Source organism: Frieseomelitta varia, unplaced genomic scaffold, assembly GCF_011392965.1.
Source record: "Frieseomelitta varia isolate USP_RPSP 00005682 unplaced genomic scaffold, Fvar_1.2 scaffold_25, whole genome shotgun sequence".
Classification (NCBI taxonomy): domain Eukaryota; kingdom Metazoa; phylum Arthropoda; class Insecta; order Hymenoptera; family Apidae; genus Frieseomelitta; species Frieseomelitta varia.
Genome location: NW_025109979.1, coordinates 110184 through 123451, shown reverse-complemented (window position 1 = coordinate 123451; position 13268 = coordinate 110184). Strand labels below are relative to the sequence as shown.

The 13268-nt window shown below is 33.4% G+C and overlaps 1 protein-coding gene across 4 annotated transcripts; it reads left to right on the top strand.

Moving 5' to 3' along the window:
* LOC122528389 (transcription elongation regulator 1) lies at positions 1-9393 on the top strand. Of its 4 annotated transcripts, XR_006306563.1 has the most exons (19): positions 2-286; positions 887-1145; positions 1231-1320; positions 1393-1584; positions 1659-1899; positions 1981-2199; positions 2292-2495; positions 2563-2833; positions 2899-3131; positions 3208-3368; positions 3455-3663; positions 3754-3904; positions 6993-7436; positions 7512-7721; positions 7797-8063; positions 8152-8229; positions 8299-8522; positions 8599-8791; positions 8908-9393. XR_006306563.1 is itself a non-coding variant. In XM_043653448.1 (18 exons), the coding sequence occupies exons 1-18, from the start codon at positions 132-134 to the stop codon at positions 8600-8602; spliced, it is 3609 nt and encodes a 1202-aa protein (XP_043509383.1). In that variant the 5' UTR covers positions 1-131; the 3' UTR covers positions 8603-9393. The 4 variants fall into 4 exon arrangements, 3 of the variants coding, with proteins under 3 accessions (XP_043509383.1, XP_043509382.1, XP_043509384.1); XM_043653448.1 differs by having other exon boundaries at positions 1-286; positions 7515-7721; positions 8599-9393; XM_043653447.1 differs by having other exon boundaries at positions 8599-9393.
* The last annotated feature ends 3875 nt before the right edge of the window (positions 9394-13268 follow it).

Sequence of the window (13268 nt, the reverse complement as noted above, 5' to 3'; positions counted from 1 at the left end):
GTTGGTAATAATATGTTTACGGCTTACATTGAATAAAATAGTGATTTGTTTGCGGCGTTTTTTGTGCGAACTGAGAAAAGAAATAAATGGGCGTGTAGGAAAGAAATTTTCAATTCCTGCATTATTCTAAAATGGAAACGAGTACCGAGCAAACATCTGTAGCTACGGAAGCCGCTTCTAATAATGAACAGGAGCACAATGAAGAGGGCATGGAAGAAACTGAAGATTATAGTTTCGATGGTGAAGATTATAGGCATTTTGTACCACGGGGTCGAGGAGGATTTAGGTGCGTTACAGTTTCTCTTAACACCTCGTACGTCCCTCTCATTAGTTATTGCCGAAAATATTAGAGAAAAAAAAGTAAGGTTAGGTTGTCCCTCCCACCACCCGCGATACCTCTGCCTGACCTCTTATGTATGTTTGATCGAAACGATCAAACTTCATATTGCCACGAACTCCTTGTGCCTTAAGTACTATGGAAACGCGACTCTTGTTCCTACTTACGCTCCTATACGATGAAATGATTTGCCCACAATTATACAATAATTTTATTGATTTGTTTCATGGATTTTCTGTGACAACACAAATTCTCATTTGTGAATGTAAATTGTTCTTTTCACTTATTTGACATATAATGTGAAAAAAAAGGTAAATATTACCTTGATAAATATTCACGATTTTTGCAAAAGCATTGCAAATCACATTGGCTTGTAAATAAATGATCTTGTATGTGACATTGTAATGTCCAAATTTCTCTATGGAATCCAGAATTAGTATGAAAAAAGAAAAATTAAAACGAAAGATGCTGAAGATGTCTGCACTTGGGTAAATGATTCAGACGTATGGTACGTAAGTACGTAGTCACGACATATAACAATAATTTAAGGGGTCGTGGCAGAGGTGGGTTTGATTTTCCAATGAGAGGTGGACCTCCGAGATTTAGAGGAAGAGGATTTGGACCTAGAGGACCAATGTTTCGGGGAGCCAATAATGGATTTCCATTTGAGGGACCTCCTAGGCCAAATTGTCCACCGGGCCCAGCAGGACCACGTTTCCGAGGGCCACCGCCGTTCGATCCTAGTTGGGGACCTATGGGGCCACCGAATCTGATGGGACCGCCAAACCTTATGGGACCTCCAGGAATGGTAATTATAAGTTAATTTTATGTAGTAGTGTGGCATCATTTTCCAGTAAAATGATTACGTATAATGTAACTTTATATGTAATTAGCCACCACCACACATGATGAATGGCCCAATTGGGACAGGTCCGGGACCATACGGACCACCTCCTGGAATGGGACCACCCAATATGAATAACGTAAATTTTGATTTACAGAAACATAGAGAGACATATAAATACCTTATTCTAATACTTGGAATTTTGTTATAGATTCCAGGTCAGCAGCAACCACAACAACAGGCGCAACAACAAGCAAACATTCCAGGCTTAGATCTCAATGGAGAAGTATGGGTAGAGACGAAAACACCAGATGGCAAGTCCTATTATTATAACATTCGTACAAGGGAAACCACATGGACAAAACCAGAGGGACCAAATGTTAAGGTCATGGTACAAGACCAGGTCAGTTACATTCTATTGTACATTTTTATTACTAAGTTATATCATTTATATTTTTCTGAACATTTCTTTTACAGTTAGAACAACTAGTACATGGAGCTTCTAAGCAAACAGGCTCAACTGGTACTTCTACTTCAACTACTACTCCCAATCAAATTAATGAAAATAGGGTGTCTCAAAATACTGAGCAATCTTCAACAAATAATGCAGATGCCATCAATCAACTTAGTACTGCTCCTCCTGGTACAGGTCCACCTCCTACACTTGGTGAAGCACCAGACATGAATGCACAACCAACTGATGCAACACAAGCAAATGGTATTATTTTATTGGTTGAGAAAATTAAAATTGTTATACATAATGATTTAATAAAAATATCATAATATTGTTTTTCAACAGGTACAGCACCTACAACTGTAACTAACACTCCAGCTATGAATACCCCAGCAGTAAATACAAATATGATGCAACCTCCCCCTAATATGATACCTATGCAACACAGGATGCCAAATCAGTTTGGTGGTCCAATTGCAACACAGTTTGGAGCAGCCCCTTTTGGTATGCCGCCGCCAGGATTTCAGCCTTTTGGAGGCTATGGTCCACCACAAGCAAATTGGGGTAATATAATGTGTATAGATACGTAAAGAAAAAAATAATTATATGCTAAACATATTTTTCTTATGGCAAAAAAAAAAAAAAATATTCGTCAGGTATGCCACAAATGCCGCATGGAGTCATGACTCCCCAAGCTCCGGCAGAAGACCCTGCTATATTAGCTCAGCTAGATCAAGATTTAGTAGCGTCTGCTATGGTATGGACCGAACATCGAGCTCCAGATGGAAGATTATATTATTACAATAGTAAAGCTGGAGAATCTGTTTGGGAAAAACCCCAAGCTTTAAAGGATCTCGAAAGTATGCCTTTAAAATATAAATTTAAAAGCAATGTGAACACGAAAAAAATATTTATTATTATCACTAGGTGCAAAATTGGCGCTACGACAAAAAACAGAAGAAGCAGCTGTCAACTCTGCAAGTGCTGCCGTGACTACTTCCACTATAACTAGTAACAATGTAGTTACTGAACCCACAAAACAAGAGAAACCTCAAGAAAGTAATCATGAAACCAAAGATAGTATAAAAGAAACAGACGCTAATAAACCGAAAAAAGAGGAAGCTACTCCTAAAGAAGCTGCTAAACCTCAAGACAAGTCTAGACCAATTTCTAGTACTCCCGTACCTGGAACTCCTTGGTACAAAATTAATTCAGTAATTTTTACGATGGTTAGGCAAGATTTAAATTTAAATTGTTTACTAGGTGTGTTGTTTGGACGGGCGACGGACGCGTATTTTTTTATAATCCTTCATCGCGTATTTCTGTCTGGGAAAGACCAGATGATCTCATTGGTCGTCAAGATGTCGATAAAATGGTATCTACACCTCCAGATGCGGTGGTACCTCCTAAACCAACTCGTCAGTCAGATACAAGTGAAAGTAGTGATGATGATCAACCAACACCAGCGAAAAAAATGAAGCAAGAAGATACAAAAAGTGAATTATACACATGGTGTTTTATGTTATATAAATATTTCATATATTACTAAAATTGCCATATTTCTCATTTTAGCTGCAGCACCAAAAGAAGAAGAGGAGAAAGAAAACAAAAAAACTATTGATATCGGGAAAGAGGCTGCAATAGAGGCTGAAGTACGAGCTGCCAGAGAAAGGGCAATTGTTCCTTTAGAGACAAGAATTAAATCGTTTAGGGATATGCTTGCAGAAAAAGATGTAACTAAATATAAATCAATAAGTAACATCAATATAAAATCAATATAAAATAAAATTTATTCAATTTAAATAATTATTTTTGCTAGGTATCCGCATTTAGTACATGGGAAAAGGAGCTTCACAAAATTGTGTTTGACCCTCGGTACTTACTGTTAACGTCGAAGGAGAGAAAGCAAGTTTTCGAGAAATACGTGAAAGAGAGAGCGGAAGAAGAGAGGCGGGAAAAGAGGAACAAAATGAAGGAACGGAAAGAACAATTTCAAAAATTATTGGAAGAAGCTGGCCTTCACGGAAAGTACGTCGTGCCTTTAAAAAAATTTTAGAAATTTTAGAAAAGAATCTAATTTATTTTTTGTTTTACAATAAATTAATATTTTTCATCTAGATCTTCATTTAGTGATTTTGCTCAAAAACATGGGCGTGATGAACGGTTTAAGAATGTAGAAAAGATGCGTGAACGGGAGAGCCTATTCAACGAATATCTGCTGGAAGTGCGAAAGAAGGAAAAAGAGGAAAAAACAGCAAAACGAGAACAGGTATTTTCATTTTATTAATATCATTGATCTTGTTGCAATGAAAACATTACTTTTCAGGATTCGTACTACGATATCAAAATCTGAATTGAAACTTTTTCCAATTCACCTTCGAAACATTCACTACTTTAATAATACCATAAATAAGAAAAAATCCTATGAATATTATTTCATTCACGCGATAAAAAAAGCAAAAGTTTTGAAATGGGAGAATTAAGGTACTTATTATTCTGGCTAAAATTTTTTAAAACTATAACATACAGCTTTAAAATTAATGTTTTAAAATGTTTTGAAATATTTGAAATATCTTGTATATTACTTTCCGTACCTCAATTTTCCAGATATATCAAAGTATCATAAAAAAAATAACGTTTGTTTGGAATATATCCATTAAACCTATCCCCTTTCCATATCAAATTTCATTTTCATATATACATCCTTCATTCCGTCATAATAACAACAAAGGAAATGTGAAATGAAAATGTAGCATATAATATATTCGCGATAAGTTATACAAAACCTGAATAAGTCTTCATTTAGCAAAATTTGTATTGTTTTACTGTTCAAAAAAGATATAATATGCGATGATACGTAAATGAGTAATAAATACAAAAGAAATATTCTAATCTTAAATTAAACCGAATATAACGCATAATTAATTTATATTTTCAGCAATAATTAATCGTTTTTTCAGGTTCTATAGGTATGTTACTATTTTGTTCCACTTGTAAGATTTATCTAATATGAATTCCTAAATTAATGGCTGAAGAACACATACCAGGAGAAGTTTCTCTAATAATTCTCTACTCCAGTAGATTTTCTCGATAGACAAAAGTTTTGTAGCTGTAAGATGGGAGATGTAGAGAATAAAATCTTAGTATGTGACGGTTCCTTATATACTTATGTGTTCTGAACTCTCCACTTCAGTCAGGAGGCAGGCAGGACAGGTTCCGTATGTGGAGTGGCTTGGTTCTGAAGCTGGTTGGTGGCATGGATGATGTCATCTACCATCCCCACCTACACTGCGTGGCACAGTTGGCACACCCTCGCGCGCCGCATTCTTTACTCCAAAGCAGAGTCATGAGAATGAACGAACTCGGTATTTGTATATTACTCGTAATCCTCGTTACTTCAAAAGATTAACTTTTCCCCAAAAATCAAAACCAATTTCAAAGAAATTAAATATATTATCAGTAAAAGAAAATATGGTGTCAACCCCAATGGTAGCATCAATTCCAAACTCATATTTGCAGATCTTGTTCTGTTTTCTGGAGATAAAGAACCGTTTATTTTGAGAAACAAAAGCTACCAGTCTATTTTACGATTGATGTATCAACATAAGAACAAATTTATTTTTTTTTCTTTACATTTATCGATTACGTAGTTTGATTAGTTTCGATAAATAAACAAGGAAAATGCCCGAAATATCATTCTTGACAATTGTTCTTATGTCAATACATAGCATACTTTGAAAGTTTGAAAAACAAATAATATCAGAAATTGACGTACATCAATTGGCGTCAAGATATTTCTTTTTTAAATAATATCTTTTTAAATTATTACCAAAAAAAAGTATTTGCTGTTAAATGCAATAGTGATATTTTTGTTTAAAAATTAATATATTTGAAGGAACATGAGATCAGATTGAAATGATAGAATGAGTGTGCTTTTATTTGGTTTGTATTCTTCAGAGAACCTTGACTGCTTTTGTCTTAAAAATAATAGAAGTGGACATTGCAATCCTATTGTGTTTAGATAAAAATTAGACAATTGTGGCACAAATTTCTTACTATCTTAAAATTGTATAGGATCAGGATCCGAGTAATAACTATAACAAAAGATTCAAGACCGAAATGTGCCAACAACTCTGGTCAACTTTTCATTATGAGATAGACGTGTATAAGTTTACGTAAATAACAAATTATTATTATTATTACCATTATTATTATCATTATTGTTATTATTATTATTATCATTATTATTATTATTATTATTATTATTAAATTGAAACCATAGGTCGTTCACAAATTACGTAATGGGCAAATTAAAATTTTTTATTTTTAATAATATAGAAGTATAAGAACCAGAGACATATAATTCATTAATTATACTACTAGTAAAATCTTAACTTAATCATTTTTTTGAACAGATTAGAATTATATTAATAAAAAAAGAAGCTTCAAACATTAAGTTTAACTTAAAACTCTTCTACTTTTTATGTTACAAGTTTTATTATATCATATTTACTGCATCATTCACAAGACATTGTATAATTCTTGAATAAGAGTAATAAAAAATTGAGATCTATATATTTTGTGTAAGTACTGTAGAACAGACATATATAGGAAAAATAAAACCTCGTTTCGTAATTTGAACGGCTAAAAAAGCTTTTAATATTTTCAAAATCTCCTGATGATATACTAACGCATTTTTTCTTTTCAGCAAGGGCAGCAGATAAAAATTTATCCGTTTTTATATTCCGTCTCATCATTAAATAACAACATATTTCCTCTTTGTATGTTTACGTTTCAGTACCATTTCATGTACTGCAATATAGAATATATTTAATGATGATTCGGTTAGCAAATAATTATTTTTACAGCTATAATGATTATAATTTTTTTCAGCAAATCTGACCAGCTTATTTCATTAAAAATTCCAACAAGTAGAGCCCTTAACGTTGTGATACCTCCTGACACGAACGAATGACATGAATGACTATTTCTTCTACCCCTAACGAAATGTAGTTTGAAAACCAATAAAAAGGTTTGCAAGTTGACATAGTTTGATCCACATTACAAGCCGTATAAATTTTTATAGACACGTACATATAATATTATACATGATATATCTATATATTAATAATATAAACTGATTGTAATGTGGCTGAACATGTATTCATTGGTTGGAAATTCTTAAGCGTGCATGATAAAACTGAAACAAGCAAAAAAAAAAAAAAAAAAGAAAGAAAAATAAATAATTCAATAAATAAATAAGATAATCAATTTTAAGACAGAATTGTACAAATAGAGTGTAAGCAAGGGCTGATTATTTTTCAACGATAAAAACTCTTACGTTAAATGCGTTTCAGGTGAAAAAGGAATTCATAGCGATGCTACGTGAACACAAAGACATCGACAGGCATTCGCATTGGAGCGATTGTAAGAAAAAATTGGAATCAGATTGGAGGTACAGAGTCGTAGAATCGGCAAGCACGAGAGAAGATTGGTTTAGGGATTACATTCGTATGCTAAAGGAGGAGAGGAAAAAGGAGAAGGAGAAAGACAAAGACCACCGGCACAGAGATAAAGATCACCATAAATCCGAGAAGAAAGATAGGGACCGAAAGGATGTTGATAAGTACAAGGAAAAATCGTCGAAGGACCGGGTTGACAAGGACAATTCGAAGGACAAAAAGCGACGGAATGAAGCACCTTCGGAGGAAAACGGCAAGGAGAAAAAGGAGGCAGCGACGGAGAAAGAAAGCGGCGAGATCGAAGATAATGATGAAAAACCATCGAAGAAAGAAAACGATGTAAGTGATTTTTGAACACTTTTTGAATTAATTAGAATTAATTTTACACGGAAATGTTATATGACCCTTGCCTAGAAGGAGAACGCGGAAGACCAGTCTGATTCGGAAGAAGATCGCGAAAAACAGAAACGAGAGCGTGAAAGAAGAGCAGAAGCTAGTCTTCGTGAAAGGGAGAGAGAAGTTCAAAGAACTCTTGCCACGCATCTTCGCGATAGAGATAAGGAGAGGCAGCATCATCGTCATACGGAAGCAGTGCAGCATTTTAGTGCTCTTCTTGCAGATTTGGTACGTATCTTGGCTACGTGAATTTAAGTGAATTCAATTGCTTAACGCTTAACACAACGCTCACAACGTTTACAGGTAAGGAATGGTGACTTAGCGTGGCGAGAAGCAAAACGACAATTGAGAAAAGATCATAGATGGGAATTGGCTGAAAGTTTAGATCGTGAGGAAAAAGAAAGACTATTTAATGAACATATAGAGCAACTTAGTCGTAAAAAACGTGATAAGTTCCGTGAATTGCTTGACGAAGTAGGAGCCTCTACCGAACTGACCGCCTCGTGGAGAGATATAAAGAAATTATTAAAAGACGACCCTAGATATCTGAAATTTTCGTCTAGTGATCGGGTACGTAACTTATTTAAATTTACATAGGAATGTGAATTATGAATCACTTTCTACCAATGCTACATGCGCTGTATTTATTTTTTTGCAGAAGTGTGAAAAAGAATTCAAAGAGTACATTAAAGATAAACTTGTTGCGGCCAAAGCCGACTTTAGGGAACTTTTACAAGTATGTTAAAAATATATTATCACTTCTATCTATTGTACAATGTTTCATAGTATTAAATATCAATTTTAGGAAACGAAACTTATTACTGATAAGACGTATAAAAAAGTACAAGAAAATAGTGCACATTTAGCCGAAATTGAAGAAATTTTGAGAAAGGATCGAAGATTTCTTGTATTAGAAGCAGCAGCTGCTGAACGGACGCGGTTATTAATGGGATATTTAGAAGAATTGGCACGTAGGGGTCCACCTCCACCACCTACTGCCTCAGAACCTTCAAGAAGACCAACTACAAAGTAATTATCGTCTCCAATGAAGCAACAAAAGTGTCTGTATAAGTGTTTGAATTTTCGGAATGTATTTTTGTTTTAGCTAACGAGGTCTGCATCAAAGCATGGTATATATATGGTGTCCAAATAACAAATCAGTGATTGAATTTATAGCTGTAGTTGAATTGAAGTACTTTACACACGAGATGATTATCGCCTGTAATTATAGGAATCAATAAAACTAACGCCAATTCTACACAGCTAAAATGTGTGTCATACTGTAAAGATGCCATAGTGTAAGCATATTATTTGTTGGATTACGTTAAAATAGATTCTAGTTAACAAAAAGAAATTATTAATAATATTACATAATAATATCATAAAGTGCGAATTTTATACATATTTTATCCAGGTTTGTTACATAAGCACCTCATTACAAATAATTTTGTATGAAAATTACATGAGAGTTACAATGGCGACTGTTTGTTGCACTCTCAACTAGTTTAAAAGCATGTGCAGTGAATTTCTATAAACTGATGTTAAAATGTAATAGTCCAAAAATATATTGATCATTGTATCTAAACAGAAAAAAAAAATGTATAACATACAACAATCACACACAATAATTTTTCGATGGAATATAATTCAGAAATCATATTTTCAATGTTTCAATTATTTTTCTCATACAGTTCTGTTGGATTATGGAACGTAAGTATCCTGCAAAACATTCTTAATATTTGAAATCATTTGATTCTAAAGAAATCATACAGAGAATATTATATATTGTTTACAATGAACTGACTATTATTCGTCATTTGTTAATGTGGCATTTTTACGGTACGAAATTCTTAATCTCATAAAATATACTAGGAAAATATATTTTCTTCAATAAACTATTGATAAAAATTATGATAATCAGCATTTACACGTATCCCCAATGATCTATTGAATTATTTACGTTTTATTTCCAATGTTTTGTGATATTTCATTGCAGACTCATTATAGAAAACAAAAAAAGAAAAAAATGAACAATAAAAACTGTTGAAGATTTAAAAAATTATCACATTAATTTGTATATTTTATTTTATATTGAAGAATATTAAAATTGCTTATTTTTTAACTCAAAAATAATTTACACGATATGTAATAATATAATGTTACAATATAATATGTATATGAAATAAATATAATAAAATTTATGTGTATTGTAACATTACAAAAAGACATAATTTTATTTTTTTAATTACATTATTTAATGCACAATTTTCGAATATCAAAAAATATAATGAAATTTATTCAATTTCCTGTTATTAAATATTTAATTTATCAAGCATTATATATATATAAAATAGTCATGTAAGTATATATTTATTATTATAAGCTGTATCAGATATTTTAATTAGATCATACGCGTGGTGATTTCAATGCCAACATAAAACAGTGACTTCAATGTTTGCATCTATCAAGGGAGATGCGCTTACACCATGTCTCTTTTACGTAAATGATCTTTTGTCTCCTACATATAAAATTTAAATCAACGACAAAATATTTGCAATATAATCTTTTCAATAATTTTACGAGCAAATTTTTTTATCAATCAAAGATGATTTATTTGCATCTAGATTAAAATCTTCTCGCTTTCGCGCTAACTAAAAATTTTCAACATACAGATATTCCACAAAATTTATACCACTGTCACGAAATAAAATGCTGTACATGATTACATATGGTATATCTTTACCGTTACAATCGAGACCAAACTGCACTTCCTGCTAACTCTGCAGGAATACAAATTGGCAACTTGACACGATGCCTAGCTTGTAACCGAATATTCTCTCGCGATTTCACATAAATAGTAGTTGAAAATCCAAATACCGATGAATATCTCTCACGAACTCTATTACTCAAATAGCATTTTATTCTACAAATTTGTATTATAAAATTTTTTTGTCCTTTCCAAACACCTTTTTAACTATCACTAACTTCTAATTTCTTTCTATTTGTACATAAAATTAATAAAAATAAATGTTCAAAAATTAGTCTATAACATATATGTTTTATTGATTAATATATATAGCTAATTTAGTAAAGCTTGAACTCACTCCTGGAGTTTTCTTTCTCAGGGATTATCTCAAAAATCAGAAGTTATTCTATTTAAATTATTTAAGTTATTATTTATCTATTTCAAACAGTTTTGAATTATTTCAGCAAAACAGTGCACATTTACAGTTGCATTAAAAATAAAATTCATTGAATCACATTATACTATATATAAATATGCAGCATCTATTGTTCGATACAGATACTTATATATTCTAAAACTTCAAATGTAATTATCATATATACGGTGGAAAAAAAATTGTGTTCCTATTTGTTTAATTCAAAGTGACCTTGATTTAGCTATGAAAACAAACAGTTTTCGAGATTTTTTTTATTGAGACCTACTGTACACCGTTTAACTTTTGTTCTAAACTTTCTTTAGTCAGATGGCTGTAAGTAGGTGAAAAATCGTGCGTCGTGTTACGAGTAACACACTGTATATGTCCTTGTCGCACGCTGTTGCTCTCCATGCCTACCGCGGCTATGTCTGTCCTTGTCACACGCCACTGCTGTCCTTGTCTACCGCGACTATGTATCTGTCCTTGTCTCACGCTGTTGCTCTCCTTGTCTACCGCGGCTATATGTCTGTCCTTGTCGCACGCTGTTGCTCTCCTTGTCTATCGCGGCTATATGTCTGTCTTTGTCACACGCTGTTGCTCTCCTTGTCTATCGCGGATATACGTCTGTCTTTGTCACACGCTAGTGTTCTCCTTGTCTATCGCAACTATATNGTCTGTCCTTGTCGCACGCTGTTGCTCTCCTTGTCTACCGCGGCTATATGTCTGTCCTTGTCGCACGCTGTTGCTCTCCTTGTCTATCGCGAGTATATGTCTGTCCTTGTCGCACGCTGCTGTTGTCCTTGTCTACCGACGCTAGACAAGGAAAGAAACAGTGTGCGAGAAGGACAACCTTCGATCTATTGGAAAAAAAATTCAACTTTCTACACACACGTTTTTCCAGGACAAAACACACATAAACTGCAAGCGGGGGACCTAATTTTAAGTACACAGATAAAAAAGTTAGCAAATTATTCATCTTAATTAGGTTTTTTCGTAATTAGTGTGAAGTTTCACAAAATGGACATGGTGGCGCCATCTAGCGGTAACTCAGTGGTACTAATTATTTACAAAAATACTTATTTCTGCATTTTACGGGTCAAATCAGGTATGAAAAGAAAGCTAAGAGTCTAATTAGGATAACACAATCACAAAAGTTCACAATTCATTTCGCTAAATTAGGTGTTTTTGCAAATGAAAATTTCTCTGTTTTACGAGGTTGTAGTGATTATGATAATTAATATTTATATCACAGTACTACAAATAAATAAAAACTCCGTAATTAATTTTAGTTGTTTATATAAAAATATTATTAATATAACAAAATATATAATTACTAATAATTTAATGAAGATTACATAATGAAAGTTAAATAATGAATGAAGAATTTCCGCTATGGCTACAATATATATAAGTGTCAGTAAACATTTCCATGGTGATAATAAAATTATTAGCTATTTTTAAATATTCTATTGTTTATATTTAATACACATCTCGACGGAACGATTTAATGAACATAGATGTCGTTTATCTAAATTCTTCCAAGTAGAGGTCGCTACAGGGTTGTAGGAACCCGGAGTGGATAAAGTAGAATCCTACCACAGGTTCACGTACAAATAATTAAATTAAATACTCGTAAATTCTTTGATAGTTTTATATATTTTTAGTCTTTGGATTATATCACAGCACTTACAATATTCTTACACACATAGTGGATACACTCGGTGTCGTAGTATTGATGGCAGTAGACAAGGAATAAGAAGAAGAGCTTTTCCTCTTCGCAACCCGGTTTTATAGCCTCGGCTTGCGAAGAGGGGGAAAACTTTTCCCGCATTTTCCTGTTTTTCCCGGGTTTTTATTTTTTTTCTCTGGAAAAGGTGTCGCTGGCTGCTTCATTGGAAACGCATCTTTCGACGGAAGATTTTAGCGGATGTACATGGCGCTATCTGGTGTTGCGCGGAGGTAGCGGTCGCTACAGGGTGACAAACACTAGCGTCGCGTTATGGCAGACCGGTGGAACTAAACGCTCTGTAAACATATAAGGGGAATAATTAATTTTTATTTTTCATGCTACTAATTTGTACTCCACCAGCACATATTTCAAAGATAATGCTATCAGTTACGTTCGCAAATAAATCTGAATCTGATTCACTATAGTTTTCACGAAATTGAAACATTCCTTATATACGTAAACTATACGTAAACAAAACATTTTTGTAAATAATTAGTACCACTGAGTACCACCGCTAGATGGCGCCACCATGTCCATTTTGTGAAACTTCACACTAATTACGAAAAAAACCTAATTAAGATGAATAATTTGCGAACTTTTTTATCTGTGTACTTAAAATTAGGCCCCCCGCTTTCAGTTTATGTGTGTTTTGTCCTGGAAAAACGTGTGTGTAGAAAGTTGAATTTTTTTTCCAATAGATCGAAGGTTGTCCTTCTCGCACACTGTTTCTTTCCTTGTCTAGCGTCGGTAGACAAGGACAACAGCAGCGTGCGACAAGGACAGACATATACTCGCGATAAACAAGGAGAGCAACAGCGTGCGACAAGGACAGACATATAGCCGCGGTAGACAAGGAGAGCAACAGCGTGCGACAAGGACAGACGT

Bases quoted from the DNA above. Each gene is read 5' to 3' on its own strand.
- LOC122528389 (XM_043653447.1), top strand. From the start codon at position 132: ATGGAAACGAGTACCGAGCAAACATCTGTAGCTACGGAAGCCGCTTCT. The intron at 1,146-1,230 runs GTAATTATAAGT...ATATGTAATTAG, and splicing joins TTATGGGACCTCCAGGAATG to CCACCACCACACATGATGAA. The intron at 2,496-2,562 runs GTATGCCTTTAA...TATTATCACTAG, and splicing joins AGCTTTAAAGGATCTCGAAA to GTGCAAAATTGGCGCTACGA.